Raw genomic sequence first — 20779 nt, 5'->3', positions numbered from 1 at the left:
GTATGTTAGATCAGCGACATACTCTACCTTTTATTTATATAAGGCATTTTTTGATGCCCAGTTTTCAGTAATATGAATGCAACAAAATGTATTTGATCCCAAAGATAATTTGAGACAATTTTTTTAATGTCTATAATTTTTTTGTTTAACTCTGTAAGTTAGATTCCATAGTTCAATTGTCCCAAACTCTATTTGTCAAGTTTCTTAACTGCAGAACATGATTAAGGAAGCAAGATTCATGTAGATTTTCTTAATGACCTTTAAGGCCAAGAATTAAGGATTAGAGTGCAGAATCTTGAGAACTTAGATAATAACCCTCCAGCCCTCCTTTATTAGTGACTTCAGTAAGGTAAGGTCTCTGAAACTTTTTTCCCCTCAAATCTTTGCATGGTGGACTAAGAGTCTATTTATTTGATGCATCTGTGATGAAATCTCCCATCTGCTGATTGTGTTTAGAGATACTCCTCTTTCTTTCTCAACCTCAGCACAATCTTTTACACCTTCAGATACCATTTCTGTTTTCCGGCTCATTTGAAAATCTCTTGTTTGCTATTGGAAAACTGATTTTAATTGCTTATTTATAATGGAGGATTAAATGGTACCATTTCATAGAACAGCTACCAATATGATTGCTGCCTAAGAATACAAAATTCAAAATAAATAATAATTTATATATAATTTATTGTAAACTTAATGTTGGATCTATAATTTGCATCTATGAGCCTTTTGGCCACTAGGACCAATGGCAAGAAATTTCTTTACCCACTGTCGCTGCATCTGTCTCTCATCTGCACTATTATTAGCAAAGTAAGTCCTCTCTCTTTTGTCTTTCTCTCTCTTCAAAATGCAGTTCAGATAGGAATGAGGCTTTCCTATCCAATGTATTTCTTAATAAATCTACTTTATTTACTTAGTCCAAGCATGAATGATTGTTAACTCTCATACAATGGACTAAGCCTATATTCTGTGTCCAAGACAAGTATATTATGAGCATTTCTCTTTTTGAATTGAACCTGCTGGTTTATTGCTCAGTATTCTTTTAACACTCTGCATATGCTCGGAAGCATATCCTTTAAGGATCACCCACACTTCATGTTTTCCTTGGTTAATATAAAAGCACTTCTGATGGATATTAAAACAGGCACTCATTATTTATTCATTTATTATTCAGTACTTCGATCATAACATATATTTCATGTTCAGCTACTTTCCATCACTTGAATAGTCTTATGATTAAATTTAGTATATACATGAAATAAAACATAGTGTTTTAATAAATTGTATGTTTACTCTGAGAGTAAATTGAATGTTTACTCTGAGATATGGAAGACTGCTAATAAAATCCAAGGAAATTTTGTCCCATGATCCTGCAAGGGAGAGGAGCAGCTGGAGCAAACTGGCCAGCTTAGCAGTGACAGCCTTAGTTTATCAGCAGACGTCCAATGTAATACAAGAAGACCTTCATTCCCATTATTGTTAATTTTCCTTCCCTTCCTCTCTCACAAGCCTGATGCATGCTTCCCAAATCTTTTCTATATTAATCCTATGGAGAATTCAGGAATACAGGGAAATGGGAGGAAATCAATTTATGAATAGTGAATATTCTACTGTGTTAGTATTTTACTTAAGTACCTGGAAACCTGGAACGTCGTTCTACCAGAACAAAGGTGAACACAAGAACGTGTACCTTGAAAGCCCATATTATCAGGGCATCTGCAGCAAGCCAAGATTCCATCAAAATCTGATGGATAAGGTGTGTATTGTGATATTACAATACAAACTCTCCCTCCTACCTATTGATGTGGGACGTCACAATGGAAGTGCAAAAGGTGCACAATGCACATTTAATAATTTCCTCCTGCCCAACGCCCCCTGCAAATAACTTGTGCATATTACCTACAGCAGATGGGTAACAGATAGCCACACTATCTGTTGCATGATTCAGTATATAGTAATTAGATTTGTCAGTATGAAAGTTCTGTTTGATTTGTTTTTGCTTTAAACCATTGTGTATCCCTTTATCACAAAATCAATCAATCAGTCAGAAGTTAGAAACTTGATAGGTTTTGGTGATTTCATAACTATGTATCTTTTCAACTGGTTGGGAAAAGCTTTTCATTTATTTTGAAAAATCTGATACGAACATATTTTTGTTTATATGGATTAGTGATTTCATTTGCTCCTAAGTGATGCTTTATAAAAATATTTCCTTAATACTTGGTTCTATGGGATATTATCTTGGTAAAAAAGTGTGACATATAAACTAGCCTTAATAGATTGGTGATAAGATAATTTTGTATCAGCATAAAATGAAATACTATTAATATCAAACGTACAAAACAAAAACAGTAATTTAATGTGCTGTATAAATGTATGTGTGTGTGTGTGTGTGTGTGTGTGTGTATGTGTATATATATATATATAAAAAATTGAGCGAACAATACCTTTTTCAGCAACAGACAGATTAGGATCACTGCAGGGTTTGCATGGTCCAATCACCTGCTGGAGCAAGGCTCTCTGGAAATTTGGATGCTAGGAAAGATAAAATGCAATACAGGACTATTGGAAAAAAACCTATTACATATTACAAATTCAGAATCTTAGGATTAATGAACCAAATTTCCTTTTTGCAATGAAAGATCTCATTCAAGTTATTACCACCTAATTTTTTTTTTGTTATAAACTGGATTTGCACATCATATTCAGCTATCAAATGGTTAAATAGCAAATGCATTTATCTTAGAAATTCCTGTGGTGATGGCAAAGGGCTGAAGTTGAACCCAAGCAAGATAGAGATGCTATTTTTTTCAGTGAGGTTCTCTCTCAACTCTGGTGTTATAACTCAAAGAGATGACACTGCCCCTGTGGGAGCAGGTTCATGATTTGAAGTCTTCCTCGATTCATAGCTTCAGTTGGATGGGCAGATGGAGGCCTCAGTGAGGTGGCCCTTTGCCAAGCTTTGGCTGGTGCACAAGCAGCAGCCTGCCTGGAGAAAGAAGACCTTGTGACAGAAACTCACTTGTGCTCTCATTGCAAGCCAATTAGATTACTGCAATGCCTTCTACATGTGGCTGCTTTTAAAGACTAATGAAAAACCAGTTGGTACAACATGCAGCAGCCCATGTAGTAACTGGCACTAGATGTCATGAGCACAACTTTGTGTTCTGCGCCACTTGCACCCATTCCTGGATCGTGAGACTCTGCTCACAGTTACTCACACCCTGCTCCTCTCCTGGGTGGACTTACTGTAACATGCTCTACATGTGGCTGTCCTTGAAGAGTATCCAGAAGCTTCAGCAGGTGCAAAATGCAGTGGCATGGGCAGTTATGGGTGTTCCTAGAAAGGCACACATTATACCTCTGCTCTGTGAGCTGCACTGGTTGCCAGTTTGCTTCCGGGTGCAATTCAAGGTGCTGGTTTTGACCTTTAAAGCTCTACATGGCATGGGGCCAGGTTATATGAGGGACTATCTCTCCCCAATTACTTCTACTCGTCCCATTAGGTCCAGCAGGAGAGGCATGCTGCAGATCCAGTCTGCTAAGGAGTTCCATCTGATGGGACCCAGGAGAGGAACCTTTTCTGCTGTGGTGCCCGCCCTTTGGAACATCATCCCCCCTGACATGAGGTTAGCCCCAACACTTATGGCCTTTGGGAAAGCCTTCAAAACATGTTTTTTTCATCAGGCCTGGTAATCCCCTGACAGCAGAGAGCTCGTGCATTGGTTGCACCATGTATAACATCTGAATTAATCCTCTCACAATCTTGTTTTTACTTATGTTAATTATTTAATTGTTCTAACTGGTTTTTATATTTGGTTTTAATAGTTGCTTGTACTGTATGCCACTCAGAGTCACCTTGTGTGAGATGGGCGGCCATATAAATTTGATAAATAAATAAATAACACTTGTGCTGCAGGCCCTGCATTAGTGGCCAATGGTTTTCCAGGGGTAGTTTAAATTGATGGGTTTAACTCATAAAACTATATACGTCTTGAACAGTGGTACTTTCAACACTGCCTATTTCAACCTCAGCCTGCCTGGGATATTATATTTATATTTAAATAATTATAAATTAAAAGCAGTAAGTGACAATATACTTTTGCTGATAAGTAGTGGAAGTCTTAAATCCTCAAATTCTGTAAGTTCTTTCTGAGACATTTCGGGGTTTTTTGCAAAATTCTGGCTGTTTTCTTACAAATAGGAAACCATGCAATCTATTTCTTCTATCAGCATTCACTAGATAAACGCTTTTAGGAAAGAGGATCTCTCTTTCTAAATTATCGATGGTAGTTTTAATAAGATGCTGAATAAAAGAAAATAGCTGATGGTCTTGCTAAAGACAGAAGAGTAATTATGACATGAAGGAAAACTTCAAACATGTACTCTTTTTGGAGATGGGAGTACCTTGGCTTCTCAGCAGGAAAAGAACCTTCTTTTCCTCTAGATATATGGTTACAGTGGAACTGCCCTAATACAACTATAGAGGTGGTTTCCATTATTGGGAATTCTCACCTTGCTCCATTTCCTGGCTCTCTGGATTTCCCTCCCTCACATCCCCGGAATCAAGTATCACAGTGCCTTGCAAGGATGACTTCCCTATCCTTCCAGATGGATTTGAGGAGCAGCTTTGCGTCCCTGTCAAGTGACTTCATGATGTGGCAAGAATAAGGAAGGGGTGGTGGCATTGCCTGCTGACTTTCCTCCTACCATTAATGATCAGGTAAGAGCTGTGACTGTGGCAAGGATGGCAGAGAAGACACTTGTGGGACCTTGCAGAAGCTCTTCTGATAGCTTGAAAGAGTGAAACCAATGGCTGTGTAGAAAGAACACTGTGTAGAAAGACTGGCTGATAGCAAAATATATATTAAACATATCCTTTGCCCAAATCAGGAAGGTAGCAAATCTCCTCTATGTAATTTTTAAAATAACTCCCTTCCTATGTACAGGAAAATGTTTTTTATGCTAATTGTGTCACAGCTGGTATAATCCAAGATATCTCACAAAGATACGCACATACATGCAGGTGTGCACATGCACACCCACACCCACACCCACACCCACATTTACCTGTCCATTTTCCATGATAGCTGCAGGATACATAGCACTGCTAGGCCGATCCCGGTGTGCTGGTAGTAGCATCATTAATTCTCGATGATGACGGTACTTATCTGGTAGAGAGGGAGAGCCTGTAAACAAGTCAGAACAATCACGTACACATGACAAAACACAAAAGATTCTCTTTCTCCCAGTTATTTCATCTTCCTGAGACATATGACTGACAAACATTTATAAAATTCCAGATATAAGATGGCAATGAGAGAGTGGTTAATTAGATCATTGATTCATGTGAGGTGATGAGGAATCTTTTGGTGAACAAGGATGACATTTAACATTGGCAGAAAATGACCAACTGAATGAAACCACATCAGACATGGAGATAAGAGTGGAATTTTTAGAGGAAATTGGAAGTTATATTATAAATGTGATATACCCTTTTAGAGCCTACACCACACAATGGCATGGAATTATGCTATCAGTTTTCATCAAGTTGTCAGAGGGGGTTTGGGGGGCATAGAAAAGGAACTGAAGGACCACATACAGACAATCTCTGTTTTAATGTAATATTTGAACAAGAGCATAACCTCAAACTGATGAACCTAGAGCATACAGGATAATGAGTCAGTGAAGCGATTCTGTAAGCCCATTCTTACTGAAATAAAAATTTATCTGGCACATCCACCAGTATTAGCACTGATGGCAGTGTGACTGTCTCTGAAGGCCATCTCCTTGGAAAACTACTTGTTTTCTTGTGCTGTTGGTTGGCCACTGTGAGAACAGACTGCTGGATGAGATACGCCAGAGGTCCAATCCAGCAGGGCACTGCTTATGTTCATATTAGTTGCCTTTCCACATTTATATTATTTCATTTGCAAAAATATGAACATTTGACTGAATACGTTCAGCTTCAGCAAATATTTATACATCTCATGCAACAAAAATAAAGTCAGGGCTATAAGCTCAAAGGAAACTGATTTTCTAAAAAACAAGTAGTTAAGAAATTTATCTGAAAATATTAAAACATTGGTTTATATCCAATTGTATCTGTCTACTGACAGAATGGCATCTAGCGAGCATAGAAGCCCAATAGCATGTATGGCCTTTATCAATTTGCATCTTCTCAAATCTGTTCCAGGGGGTTGTCAATATACCATAACACCATAAGAGGCTAGATTCTTCTTTAGATTTGCCATTTTGGTTGAAGTTTGTTGGAAAATTGCAGTTTTTCTACTCTTCAAAATTTATGTTGAAGTGTATAGCTTTCCAAAACTTGAGCTGGGAAAACTGATTACAGCGCTCCCCAGTCTCCCAAATGGATTAATGTAAAGAACTTGTGGAATATTTTAAAGATACTTATATTGTCTTTAATTTATGGTTAGGTTTACCATAAACATGTTCTTCAAGGATAAAGGGAAATGAATTGAACAAGTATGCTTGCTGCTAGGGCTATTACTGCCCCTTGATAAATTTTCCAGAATTACTAATATCTCAGTCATTTCAGCGCACATGTTTAAAGCTGATATGGCTTTCCCATCAACAGAAGTATAGGATGCACATTATAGTAATACATTAATCACTAATATAGGTGAAAACATTAAACTTGCAGCACTTTTTCTCATGTTCAAAAATACACAACAAATGCTTAATTGGCAAAGCATTTTCACAACATATGACGCAAACAGTTTGAACACTGAATCACTCACAATATTCATTTAAGTAAACATTTCATGTTTTTCTACTCATATGCACATCAAAGACAATGTTGGTGCATATATGAATGAAATATTGAACTTTCTGGAACATCAGAAATTGTATAATGGCACACTGAATGTTACAGATCCCTCCTCTTTATCCTATTCTTCTCATATTGTTTCCCAAATGCAGCCGTAGATATTATGTATCATAAATTTGAGAAAACACATGGCTCTAAGACAATTACTGCCTTGACATAAACTGTAAAATGTAGCTGTGCTGCTTTTGGTGTCAGCATTGGCGGCTAGTTTTCTCTGTGTCTGTTTTCTTAATCATTTCCTGTTCACTGATTCTGAAACTACTTAAATAAGAAAGAGGAAAGAGGTGTTTTCTAAATAAAAGAAACATGTGAAAAGTAATATTATAAATAACAGAACTTTGTAAATCCTATCTATTTGGACAAGGTTTTAGAAATATTCTCTTACTAGGGAAAACAAACATTTTTTAAAATTATCATGCTTAATTTAACAGTGAATGGAGTATCTCAGTTACTTGCTATCAGATGTTTGTGGATAGCTTCCCAGATATATTAAGCTGAAAAATTCCTGTTTGGATGCTTCATAAATACATACATCTCTGATCCTACAAAATACCTACTTCAGGTATCACATTTAAACTGACATACTGCAAAAAAAGCAGCACACTCACATTTAAATGGGAAGGAATGCTCAGTCTTTTAAAGTTGTAAATAGAATGGTGCACACATAGGAATAGAATGGCTGTTTGACCCATCAACAATGATATCAGAGGCATTTTTCAGTTGATACCTTTCACTCTTTGTCAATCACATAGTTCCTGTATTGCAATACCTGAATTATCAGGGAAGCAGTTTTCTCATCAGTGAAATACCAAAACTTAGTACAAAAATAATATCAGATCATTACAACAGATGTCTTTGATAGAGATGTTGCATAGATTTAATAATCTATTTGTTGTACACTAAAATTTGCAACTGGAAATGGGCTATCTTGGTAATTTTGTTAATACCACTGGACTAGCATCTGGAAGAAGTGCTTTTAGCCTTAAGGACATTTTTCTCTGATGATGAGACTTGCTATATAATTAGAATACTTTCTTCTTGGAGTTTTGAATTTACTTAGCTAAATCTGATTAAATCAAAATGCTTACTCAGGGCTTATGTACAATCAACATTTGCTATTTTTAATTAAATTTGGTTCTGGATATCCTGCTTTTCTTGGGACCCCTCCCTCCCGAATAAAATATAAAAATTACTCTTGGTACTGTGGAGTGGCTTGCCCTGCCAGTGTTGGTGGGGGTGGGTTTTTTTTTTTCTGGTAGTTCCTTGATTAGGGTATTAATTAATTAATTGATTGATTAGGGTATTAATTGATTAGGGTATAATACCCTAATCAAGGAACTACCAGGAAAAAAACAACACCCCCACCAACACTGGCAGGGCAAGCCACAGTATATAAACAGAGAGCAAACCCCACTCCATTCTAGCACTGAAGATGTGACCTAGCCGGGTAATGAAACGTTTGCAAGAAAAGAACCAAGCTCAGAAAACCCCAAGGACTCCACAGTTCAATCCTCAGCTACATATATTCTCTTCTCTTGGTACTATGCCACTAAAGTTTTGTTAGGTAATATGAACATACAGACATATATTCCTGCACATAGGATTGCATGAATATGTCATTCTATAACTGATATTGCATTAAAGCTTGGAATGGAGTACTTTGAACATTCTGCATATATTGAAATTGCTTGACAGCTGGTGGCTAAAAATATAGCATGAATCTGATCTATAGCTGACGACATTTGAAAGGATGACTCTATAGCTGATGGCATTTGAAAAAGGATAAATGACTATGAGAATATGAAATGCTTCTACTAGAGGTTGGTGTTAATATTCCATCATTGACAGCCAAGTACAGTGAACTTGGCCATTCATCGCATTTATTTTACACATCATCATTACATACGTAGAGAGAGAGAGAGATGATATAAGTGAACCTTTAAAGTACTACAAAACTGTATTACACTATGTCTCCTACACGCAAATATGGTAAGACAGGAACTGGCATTACTACAGCCAGTCCATAGTTCTACAACCTAAATGATCTCTAGACAGCCTCAGTAGAAATAATATGTCAATCAGCTAACTCAAGTACAGCCAATTTAAAGTCTATATATTTCTTTGGATCAATTGCTGCATTAAGTGCCCTCACTATTTGTATGGACTCACAGCAACATCTAATTGGATAACTTTGCTGACAGGAAAAAGTATAATGTATCCTTTCAAGTGTACTTGCGTGTGTGTGTGTGTGTGTGTGTGTGTGTGTGCTGTAATTTTGTATCTACTTGGCAGTATGTTAATTCAATATGGTTAATTATCAGTAAAAGTAGATATGACAGTACCGTTACTGTACTGTCTTCCAAAGGGAGGTCTTCCAAAGAGCAGGCACTGCTACTTTTTATATATTTGACTGTGATTGATTGCTAACTGGGACTGCAGTCCTAGAAATATTGGCTAAATTTCTTACTAAGTGAGCTATATATGCATCAGACCCTTTTTAATACTAGATTATTTATATCAGAGATTCTCAAATTATGGGTCAGTAGACGGAGAATCAATTTTTTAAAAAAACTTGATCATGCTTATATAGGCAAAGCGGCAGCACTGTCAAATCTCAGTTTGGATTTTGCTCCTCGTTTTGCCTGAGCAAGCCCACAGAGGGCAGTTACTATATGGCAATGTCTGAGAACCCATACGATATATAAAGTAAAATTTAATTATTAAAAGTGGTATATTTATTTACTGTCCAACCCTAACACCAATCAAATCATTACTTTTATTCAGGTGTGTGTATGTCACATACATTTATCATTTTGGGAGGTCACAGTTCCACAAAGTTTGAGAACCACTAATTTATGTACTATGTTATTTCCTTCATTAAAATTGTGAGTGAGACATTAAAGTAAGTGTTAGAGCAAATAAAAAGTTGCAGTTTTCATCTGCTGGAGGGAAAATCTGTAATTTTCAACTTCATGCTTAAAAGTTAAGCATTCATTTAGGGAGAAGTGGGAGAAGGAAAGAAGAAGACAAGATTACCATGATGGTTCTACTCTGCTACTAGGGCTTCTGCTTGTCTTTTCGTTTAACCTACAGGTACTTTCAACTTTTTTTTAGCGGAACCTATACTTAGAATCCAGGAAAAAGATTCCATACCTTATTAAATGAACTTTTAAATGATCATTTTACTATTTAGACTTTAAAAACATACCCTTTTCTACCATGAAAGTTAAATGTGTTAAGGATTACAGCAACAGAAGCAATCCCCACTTTATTTCTGTAATCATGATGGTGCCCTCATTTTAAAATAGTAAACTACACATGGACACATTGACAAACTGTCTTGCTTGCTTATACAGAAAAACAGTAATGCATGGAAGCGTGGTTGTCATATTGGGGCAAAACCCTCTCATTCCCTAAAACAAATAGTCCGGGATGTAAAGTTTCATAGCTATTTAGCTATTTACTGAAGACATAGATAGGTACCTCATACCATAAAAAGTGCCTCAGTAGATCTCAGCTTTCAGGAATTCATGCCTCTTGAAGAATTGGACAGAGGCACTTTGTTTTTGTTAGCTGATGGACATAACCTAAGTGTAAAGTAGATAGACCAGTTACTTCATAACTTTCTCATAGGCAGCATTTGTCCATAGGAAAAGAGAGGGGCTGCTGCTAAGCTGGCAAGGAAGATGGAGCCTTAAAAGAACACTTATGGGAAGAAGAAAGTTTTGGAAGGGAGCTACAGTCAGGTCCAGAAATATTGGGACATCGACACAATTCTAACATCTTTGGCTCTATACACCACCACAATGGATTTGGAATGAAACAAACACAATGTGCTTTAACTGCAGACTTTCAGCTTTAATTTGAGGGTATGTACATCCAACTCAGGTGAACGGTGTAGGAAGTACAACAGTTTGCATATGTGCCTCCCACTTGTTAAGGGACCAAAAGTAATGGGACAGAATAATAATCATAAATCAAACTTTCCCTTTTTAATACTTGGTTGTAAATCCGTTGCAGTCAATCACAGCCTGAAGCCTGGAACGCATAGACATCACCAGACGCTGGGTTTCATCCCTGGTGATGCTCTGCCAGGCCTCTACTGCAACTGTCTTCAGTTCCTGCTTGTTCTTGAGGCATTTTCCCTTCAGTTTTGTCTTCAGCAAGTGAAATGCATGCTCAATGGGATTCAGGTCAGGTGACTGACTTGGCCATTGCATAACATTCCACTTCTGTCCCTTCAAAAACTCTTTGGTTGCTTTTGCAGTATGCTTTGGGTCATTGTCCATTTGTACTGTGAAGCGCCGTCCAATGAGTTCTGCAGCATTTGGCTGAATGTGAGCAGATAATATTGCCCGAAACACTGCAGAATTCATCCTGCTGCTTTTGTCAGCAGTGACATCATCAATAAATACAAGAGAACCAGGTCCATTGGCAGCCATACATGCCCACGCCATGACACTACCACCACGCTTCAGTGATGAGGTGGAATGCTTAGGATCATGAGCAGTTCCTTTCCTTCTCCATACTCTTCTCTTCCCATCACTCTGGTACAAGTTGATCTTGGTCTCATCTGTCCATAGGATGTTGTTCCAGAACTGTGAAGGCTTTTTTAGATGTCGTTTGGCAAACTCTAATCTGGCCTTCCTGTTTTTGAGGCTCACCAATAGTTTACATCTTGTGGTGAACCCTCTGTATTCACTCTGGTGAAGTCTTCTTTTGATTGTTGACTTTGACACACATACACCTACCTCCTGGAGAGTGTTCTTGATCTGGCCAACTGTTGTGAAGGGTGTTTTCTTCACCAGGGAAAGGATTCTTTGGTCATCCACCACAGTTGTTTTCCATTGTCTCCCGGGTCTTTTGGTGTTGCTGAGCTCACCGGTGCGTTCCTTCTTTTGAGAATGTTCCAAACAGTTGTTTTGGCCACGCCTAATGTTCTTGCTATCTCTCTGATGGGTTTGTTTTGTTTCTTCAGCCTAATGATGGCTTGCTTCACTGATAGTGACAGCTCTTTGGATCTCATCTTGAGAGTTGACAGCAACAGATTCCAAATGCAAATAGCACACTTGAAATGAACTCTGGGCCTTTTATCTGCACATTGTAATTGGGGTACTGAGGGGATATCACACACCTGGCCATGGAACAGCTGAGAAGCCAACTGTCCCATTACTTTTGGTCCCTTAACAAGTGGGAGGCACATATGCAAACTGTTGTACTTCCTACACCGTTCACCTGAGTTGGATGTACATACCCTCAAATTAAAGCTGACAGTCTGCAGTTAAAGCACATTGTGTTTGTTTCATTCCAAATCCATTGTGGTGGTGTATAGAGCCAAAGATGTTAGAATTGTGTCGATGTCCCAATATTTCTGGACCTGACTGTATAAATGTCTGGGAATCAAAGACAGATCTACACAGCATTGTTTGTTGAAGATATCTTGTTGGTTTTAAGAAAGAAAGCCAGAAGTAGAACCAGTGCCAGCCTGGGAAAGGGAATGCCGCCCAGTATATTTAGCCTGTTCCTCATATCTAAGTAAAAAGTAGGAAGAGAATTTAGACGTAGAGATAGCTACACCCGTAGTTCATTGATATGCTAAACGATATACATAACAAGGTAGGCTCTGAATTTAAACATAGAGATAGCTACACTTGAAGTTCACTTATATGCTAAACTATACATATAACAAGGTAGACTTTATCAGTAGCAGGAAACTTTACTTTGCCAGTAGACATGTTAATATCTTAGTAATACTCAGTCACCACTTAAGCTGTTTATACCTCTAGGAGAAGAAAACATCCACTTTAAAATTGCTTGGGCAGTTGCTTCTAACTTAAGCTATTGTTGATCTTTCACTGTTGTTGTTACCATCCAAGAGGGCAGTGAAAGACAGGAGACCAGAGAGAAGACTTTGGTCTTATCTAGTTGTTAATAACCCTTGCAAAGGAATCTTACATAAAACTGAAGCTAAAGGCTTGCCTTGCTTTCCTGTGGTAATAAAAGAGAAGAAAAATTCACAAGTCATGTCTGGGATTCTGTATCCTGCATTAAATCCTAGGAATCCACAAAACCTTGTGACATTTGTGAACAAGCAGAGGCTTCCATTTATGGAATGGGGTGGCCAAATTATCTTCCCAAGAATCTCTTTTCCTGCTGTTCCACTAAACAACTCTTGTTTCATCAAGAGATCCAAGCCTTTTGAGTAGATTTAAAGGATGCAGAGGGCTGCAAAGGGATGGGGCACTGACCATAAACTCTCTCTACACTTTCTGTGTACAAAAGCCCTGATGCATCAGAAAGCATTCCAGGAAAGAAAGATATCATTAGTTGCACCCTATTTGATTTTCCTTAGGAAGAATCTGTGAGTTACACAAATGTACAAACATAGTTCCTTTACAAAACATTGCAAGATAATTAAACTTTTACATATTATATATGTTGTGAGATTATAATTTAAATAGTACTTCATCTATATATATTAAGGGAAGTTGATGTAATTGTTACAAGAGGAAAACAAATTCTAGCAACTGATTACCATAAAGTGTTTCTGAGCAAAGAAATGCAATAAAAAGTAAATGAAAGATATGCAGAAACATGTTTTAATTTATTCTGAAGCATCTGTTCTATTTTCTAGATGCATATAAGACTTTGGTCTCTGTATAGCTAACATAAGGCTCGATTTTTGGCATACATCTTCACTGTGAACTCACAATCTCACAATCCATTCTCTCTCATTTTGTAGTTCTGGTATACCTTATTATAGAATGATATTTCTAAATAACTTGGCTGTACAACAAACATGTATTGATCAATTCATTTTTACTGAAATTTTTAACAGCCTCTTTTAAATGCAAAGTTTGGTATTAATCTTCTACTATACAGTTCTGATTAAACAAGCTTGATTTGTTGCCTAATCAGAGGGGGGGGGAAGTCTGAATAAAACAGCAAGAATTACTGGATTGCTCCCACTGTGAATGTGCAACAGGGAGCCATCTTTAAAATATATTAACTACATCTAAACATTGTTTTCAAACAGATTGAATGTATTTTTGCATGAAACATTCCTATTCTAACTTCAGGTGGAGAAATCTGATATATAAAATTTAAGGACATGGCAACCAGTGCCTCTCTGGCATTGGACCACAGAATGAATCCTTACAGAGGGACACTGGTCCCCCTCTTCACAGTTCATTACATTCATGGAACAAACACAATAGGTAGTGCAGCCACAATCTTATTAACAATAAAAATGGGCTACCTATTATGTAGTATGTGAAGGAATAAACACTTCAGTTTTGTGTATTTAGATCTATGAAACAAATATATGAATGTTTAATTAATATGACTGATATTATAGTTGCTAATTACAGATATACAGTATGCTAGAAAGTTTTAACTCAAATTGTCACCCAAGAACAACTAGTGCTTGTAGAATTCTTATGAAAGTTTTATCTCTATTCTAAATTCAGTTCTGAAGGAGGGGCCTAACCCATGTATCAGATCAGAAATTCATTACTGGCATTTTTGGAAAAAAACCCAGATCTAATGGCTTCTTATACCTTTAATAAACAGTATTTTGAGCTGTACTTTAGAATGCAGATAAATCAAGCTGATCTGTGAAGCAAAACCTCTTAAAGTCACTTTATGCATGCTTTAATACTCAAAGAATTTAACTGTAGAAAATGGATTAATACAGGATACTTTCTATTTCAATGGTATGAATTCAAAACATTCCAGCATTATGGTATATAGATTTATTTTTAATAGTACTTTGAGTTTTTTGTAAACTGCATACAAAACAGCTTTGCTATGTATTCACTAATATTTTACTTCATGAAATAGAGCCATATGTCAGGAAAGGAAAGTCTTAAAATTTGAATTTTATATCTCATCTTGGCTTGTGAAAGGGCCAACCAGAATACTCAATGTTTTGCTGGAAATCAAGACATTGTTGGAAAAGTATAGCAGCTGACATATCATTTTAGGCCAACTGGGAACCTTGAAAACTCCATTCAGTAAGTCAAGGCACGGTAACAATTTCTGAAATCATGGTGGAATTTATCAACACTGAATAGATATAGCGAAACCAGTTGATGAACTTGGCACATTTTCTGACTGAAGGGGTTTAGGTATGCTACTGCAAGCTAGCAATCTCAACAGAAAGGCCAAGGACTGAAAGGGTCATGGAGACCAATTTCTCCTCTCACCTCTAGAGGTGGTCCCTCCAGGACAGAGATGAGGCACATTGGTGGGGGCAGTGTGGGAAAGCTTGCACTGCTGCCGCCCATGCTGTATCTGTTCTGTGGATAAATAGAGGGCTTCAGCCTCCAGAGTTGTCAATCCAGCACCTTTCAGCACTAAATTAAAAAGAATATAAATAAATATAAAAGAATTGAGGCAGATTGGCAGAGCTAGGCATGTGAAACTTGGACTGTACCTTGCTTTAGTGCCAGTGCTTATTTGTAGTATAAAATCATTAAAATTAAAAAGCACAAATAAAGGAACAAAACCCCTGCTATTTTTGTATTATGATTGATAATTTTTCTTAAACAATTTCATCCCGTGTGGTGGTTTCATAAAAATACATTATTAATTAATATTATGAAGCATCAAAATGATTTTGAATTTTCTTTCATATTACTATTTCCTGGAATTTCAAATTGTTTACCAGTTACTTTGGGGAAACTGTTTAAAAATAAATGACAATATTTCAGTATATGTCACAAACAGTAGGAATAAGAAGTGTTATTATTTTGTTTGCTTTCTAATTCTTATTGGGGGAAATGCTGATTTATTGATTAGCTCTCCATTAAATAGATTGTCTGGTCTCTGTAGAATCACAACAGTGGAAAAGCTTACTGAGAAATCTAGCAGACACATCCAGCATGACAGTGTTACAAGCATCTATAATAATATTCTTCCCCAAAATGTATGGTCATAGATTGATACAATTAGTTTACATGCGCGACCCTAAAATAATGCAGTCACATATTTATTAATCCCTAATGTTATATCATCTTATTTACTAATCTGAAATACTTTCCCATCCATTTATATATAATCTTCATTCCAATACACAGGAAATTGTTATATCTGGTATATGATAAAAAAAAAAACCCAAAAATAATTTTTATGGCATGATTTGTCAGTAAAGGTCATCTGGAAGAGAAAAAGCAATTACTTTTTAAAAAGTGGGGAATGTTACTCAGAAGTGATGTAAAAGTAGTGGAACTATTATTTTCTGATTGTATATCATACAGTTTGCATATATGTATCCCCAAATACTGTATTACGATTTCAGTGCAAGAAATTCATATTTACCTCCTCCTGTTAATGTGTAGCAACTAGCTACTGCCCATATACCTAGGAGAAACATTTTTTTTGAGAATCTACTTAATGATGTCAAAAGATCAGCAGGGGTATACTGTTGAACAGGGGCAACAAATGTTTTAGGATTGGTGGAAACTTTTAGAATTTTGAGAACATGTTGTAGATAGTCTTGCAAAATAGTTTCTGGGAACGGAAGGCTTGACTTCTGCAAAATGGCTACCATGGGAGATATAATTAACTACAAAGTAGCAATTTATCAGAAAGCTATATGCTACCCCAGTAAAACTCTCACAGGATGCTCCCTACCATCCATACATATATTTTTCTCTTTTTTTCTGAGCATGTTTCCAAACCAAACCCTTAGTTGAGAGCACCACATATATTTACATTCTAAGAAAGCACAGAGGCCCATTGGGGTCCCGGGTATTCTTGGAAATAGGGATGATTCCAAAGGCTAGCATTTTACTTTGTAGCATTCCATCTTCTAATGTTTTATATTAAACATTGTTTTCACTATAAGAAGTCAGGTAGGACACAGAGCCTGGTGAATGCCAAGGAAGATGTCACTGGGCATGCTGGTACTCTGGGGCACCATGTTGGGAACCCAACCTATGAGCTTTTACAGAATAAGATTTTATTGTATTCATTTATTGAATTTCTATACTAACTAATCTCTTTTTATAGAATGTATATTCCTGCAGTTCTTTCTTTTCCAAGTAGTATATCAATTATTGGGGAAGACCAGTGGAAGAGGGATGGAGCTTTAACTCTTTCTTTCTAACTAAGTCCCCTCAAAATTGCTGTTTTTAAAACAGAATTAAACTGCAAGGCTGACAAAGGTAATTTGGGATTATCTCAGACATAGATCCAGTCAATTTGATTTCCAAAACACAGTTCCTTTAGGTTCTTTCCAAAAATGGTGATCTGATGTCGTAAAGAGCTGACACCGGAAGCTCCTAGGCTGATGATTTCTAAATTCTGATGTCCCCCTTGCTCTGTTTTAAGAGCAAAACACCAACATATCCTGTAGTGTCCAGGAAGTCCGGGGAGAATATGGAGTTACAGTCTAAAAAGCAAATATCTCAGCCATTTGTAGAACTTTATATTACTTTATCTTAAATGCCTCATTCTTACCTCTTGCACTAGGAGGTGCAGAGTTGATCATCTGAGATGGTGCAGAATGAGTAGAGCTCAGGCTTGAGGTGGAAGGACTGGCCTGGGAATAAGAAAAAGTAACACTGATCAGTAGGTTCAAATATTTATTATTAAGGAGTCCATGATATATACAGTCATGTGAAAAAGAAAGTACACCCTCTTTGAGTTCTGTGGTTTTACGTATCAGGACATAATAAAAACCATCTGGTCCTTAGCAGTTCTCAAAAGTAGGTAAATACAACTTCAGATGAACAACAACATGTGACATATTACACCACGTCATCATTTATTTTACAAAAAGAAAGCCAAAATGGAGAAGCCATGTGTGAAAAACTAAGTACACCTTATGATTCAATAGCTTGTAGAACCACCTTTAGCAGCAATAACTTGAAGTAATCGTTTTCTGTATGACTTTATCAGTCTCTCACATCGTTGTGGAGGAATTTTGGCCCACTCTTCTTTACAACATTCCTTCAGTTCATTGAGATTTGTGGGCATTTGTTTATGCACAGCTCTCTTGAGGTCCCGCCACAGCATTTCAATCGGGTTGAGGTCTGCACTTTGACTGGGCCATTGCAACACCTTGATTCTTTTCTTTTTCAGCTGTTCTGTTGTAGATTTGCTGTGTGCTTGGGATCATTGTCCTGTTGCATGACCCAATGTCGGGCAAGCTTTGGCTGTCAGACAGATGGCCTCACATTGGACTCTAGAATACTTTGGTATACAGAGGAGTTCATGGTCGACTCAATGACTGCAAGGTGCCCAGGTCCTGTTGCTGCAAAACAAGCCCAAATCATCACCCCTCCACCACCGTGCTTGACAGCTGGTATGAGGTGTTTGTGCTGATATGCTGTGTTTGGTTTTCGCCAAACGTGGCACTGTGCATTATGGCCAAACAGCTCCACTTTGGTCTCGTCTGTCCAAAGGACAGTGTTCCAGAAGTCTTGTGATTTGTTTGGATGCAACTTTGCAAACCTCAGCCATGCTGCCATGTTCTTTTTAGAGAGAAGAGGCTTTCTCCTGGCAACCCTTCCAAACAAACCATATTTGTTCAGTCTTTTTCTAATTGTACTGTCATGAACTGTAACATTTAACATGCTGAGGCCTGTAGAGTCTGAGATGTAACTCTTGGATTTTTTGCAATTTCTCTGAGCATTGCATGGTCTGACCTTGGGGTGAATTTGCTGGGACATCCACTCCTGGGAAGGTTGGCAACTGCCTTGAATGATTTCCACTTGTGAATAATCTTCCTCACTGCAGAATGATGGACTTTAAATTGTTTGGAAATGGCCTTATAATCCTTCCCAGATTGATGGGCAGCAACAATTGCTTCTCTAAGATCATTGCTGATGTCTTTACTCTTTGGTACTGTAGTAACACACACCTCAATCCTCAAGACCAGCAAACTCCTAAAACTTCCGCTTTTATAAAGGTAGTCACACTTGCTGATGATCAATTGATCAAGAGCATTTGATTAGCAGCATCTGACTGCTACTTAGCCTCTTCATACCTATGGAAGCAGTAAGGGTGTACTTAGTTTTTCACACACGGCTTCTCCATTTTGGCTTTCTTTTTGTAAAATAAATGATGACATGGTATAATATGTCATGTGTTGTTGTTCATCTGAAGTTGTGTTTACCTACTTTTGAGAACGGCTAAGGACCAGATGATTTTTATTATGTCCTGATACGTAAAACCACAGAACTCAAAGAGGGTGTACTTTCTTTTTCACACAACTGTATCACAATATTTAGCAAGATCATGGACTTGGGGAGAATACATTATTTATTTATTTAAAATACTTATATTACCACCCATCTTATTTACCATAACCTTGGGCAGCTCACAATTTGCTTCATAACATCTCTATGTTGCATAATTTATACAAGTCATACCAAATACAGTACTGCAAAATATAATCACTAGCATTTTGCATGCAACGTAAAAGAAATCTGCATTCCTTTAACTTTATACTTCAAGTTATTATTTGTACACTCAGGCATATAGGACTGCACTGATTTGGGCCACAGCATGAAACTTTCAAACCTCCAAACAGAATAATCTGGTATAAGAAGTTTATCTATCTGTGACTCTAGAGAAGCAATAAGAGGGCAAAAGGGAAAGCAAAAAAGAAGGAAAGCCCTAGTAGCTCTGGAATATTCATTTTACCTCAGCAGATGCAGAAACCCTTGAAGGCTCTCACGAATGTCAGTTAAGGGATTGTAATGCCTTTGTGATCACGTCTGGTGACATGAAGCCCCTAGACAGAATCCTTTGGAGAACTGTGGCCCAGAAGCAAGATATTTTGCCTAAGGCCTCATAGGCAAGTTCACGCCAGAGACATGATGTGAATTGGGACTTCTCAGTTTGTACCTCAATCTGTTAGGTATTATGCTATATCAGGAACTTCTACAAGCACATTGTAGTAATATATTATCTGTAGTCCTCTGTAAAATAATCTTGAATTATGCATATTGCTTGCAATGTGTATCTAATATATTTGAGTGGTACCTGCATGTGGTACACATCCTCTGCAGTTTCTCCAACAGAACTGTCTGTTAATATAACCAGATTTCCTGTTTCACTTGACGTATGGGAAGAAAGGGAAGATGACGAGTGTCGGACTGTACCCAGCATATTCAATGGGCTACAAAGATATATAAAGCTGTTATTAGCAAATATTTTCTTAAGCTTGCTTAATGAAGAAAATTTCATTTTGAAACATGCAAAACTTCAAATTATCTTTACATAACATGTACAAACAAACTTTTTTTTAATTGCTGCATGTGAAACATTAGCAGATTAAAAAAAGACATCTAAATTTTGCCCAGCTGGAAATAATTCACTTAGCAATATAAATAAACTCATCATACTACTCCCTTTTGGAATAAACAGCAGAAGGTGCAGAAAAAAAGTAGTGAGGAGTAATGAATAAGAGAAATCAAAGGTCTAAAATAAGAAAAAAGGAAAGGAAATGTACGATCAAGTTTATATCAATGCATTCATAATATCATATAATTCAATGCCATTCTACTCAGATGCTATCCTTTCTTTTTTAAACTTCTGACTTCTCTCTTCCAAGTTCTCATCAATTCCACCTAACCATCTTTCTCAATCTTGTCCTTCCTCTCAAAACATTCATTCACCCTTTATATATTACTTTTACAATTCTGTCTTCATTCATTTTGTCTATATGATAAAATAATCTGAGTATTTCTTTCATACTGGTCACTTCTGTAATTAATCCAAATTCATTCGACAGCACCCATTAATTTATTACTCTGTTCTGATTTTATTGCACACACTTAAGTAACCCACTCTCACTTCAATGTATGTTTCTCCTGACATACCCAAACTTTCACTTCTGAGAGAATCATGGTCTTATACACAGTCATTTTCGTTTATTTTTACAAACATTCATTCATTCCTTGTAACTAAGCACTA

At 37.0% G+C, this 20779-nt stretch overlaps 1 protein-coding gene across 1 annotated transcript in view; it reads right to left on the bottom strand.

The window, feature by feature from the left end:
- Positions 1-20779, bottom strand: part of DOCK3 (dedicator of cytokinesis 3) — a 226422-nt gene that overhangs the window by 14020 nt on the left and 191623 nt on the right. The window contains exons 49-53 of the mRNA XM_088134686.1: positions 19847-19982; positions 17315-17396; positions 15058-15207; positions 5068-5186; positions 2445-2532 (exon numbers count right to left, since the gene is read on the bottom strand). Coding sequence (XP_087990812.1) covers positions 2445-2532; positions 5068-5186; positions 15058-15207; positions 17315-17396; positions 19847-19982 — 575 coding nt within the window. The remainder of the gene's footprint in view (positions 1-2444; positions 2533-5067; positions 5187-15057; positions 15208-17314; positions 17397-19846; positions 19983-20779) is intronic.

This window comes from Python bivittatus, unplaced genomic scaffold (genome assembly GCF_059951505.1).
Source record: "Python bivittatus isolate LINGU-HERP-01145 unplaced genomic scaffold, Pbiv_v1 ctg000080_np1212, whole genome shotgun sequence".
NCBI lineage: Eukaryota > Metazoa > Chordata > Lepidosauria > Squamata > Pythonidae > Python > Python bivittatus.
This window is presented reverse-complemented; position numbering and strand designations above follow the sequence as displayed.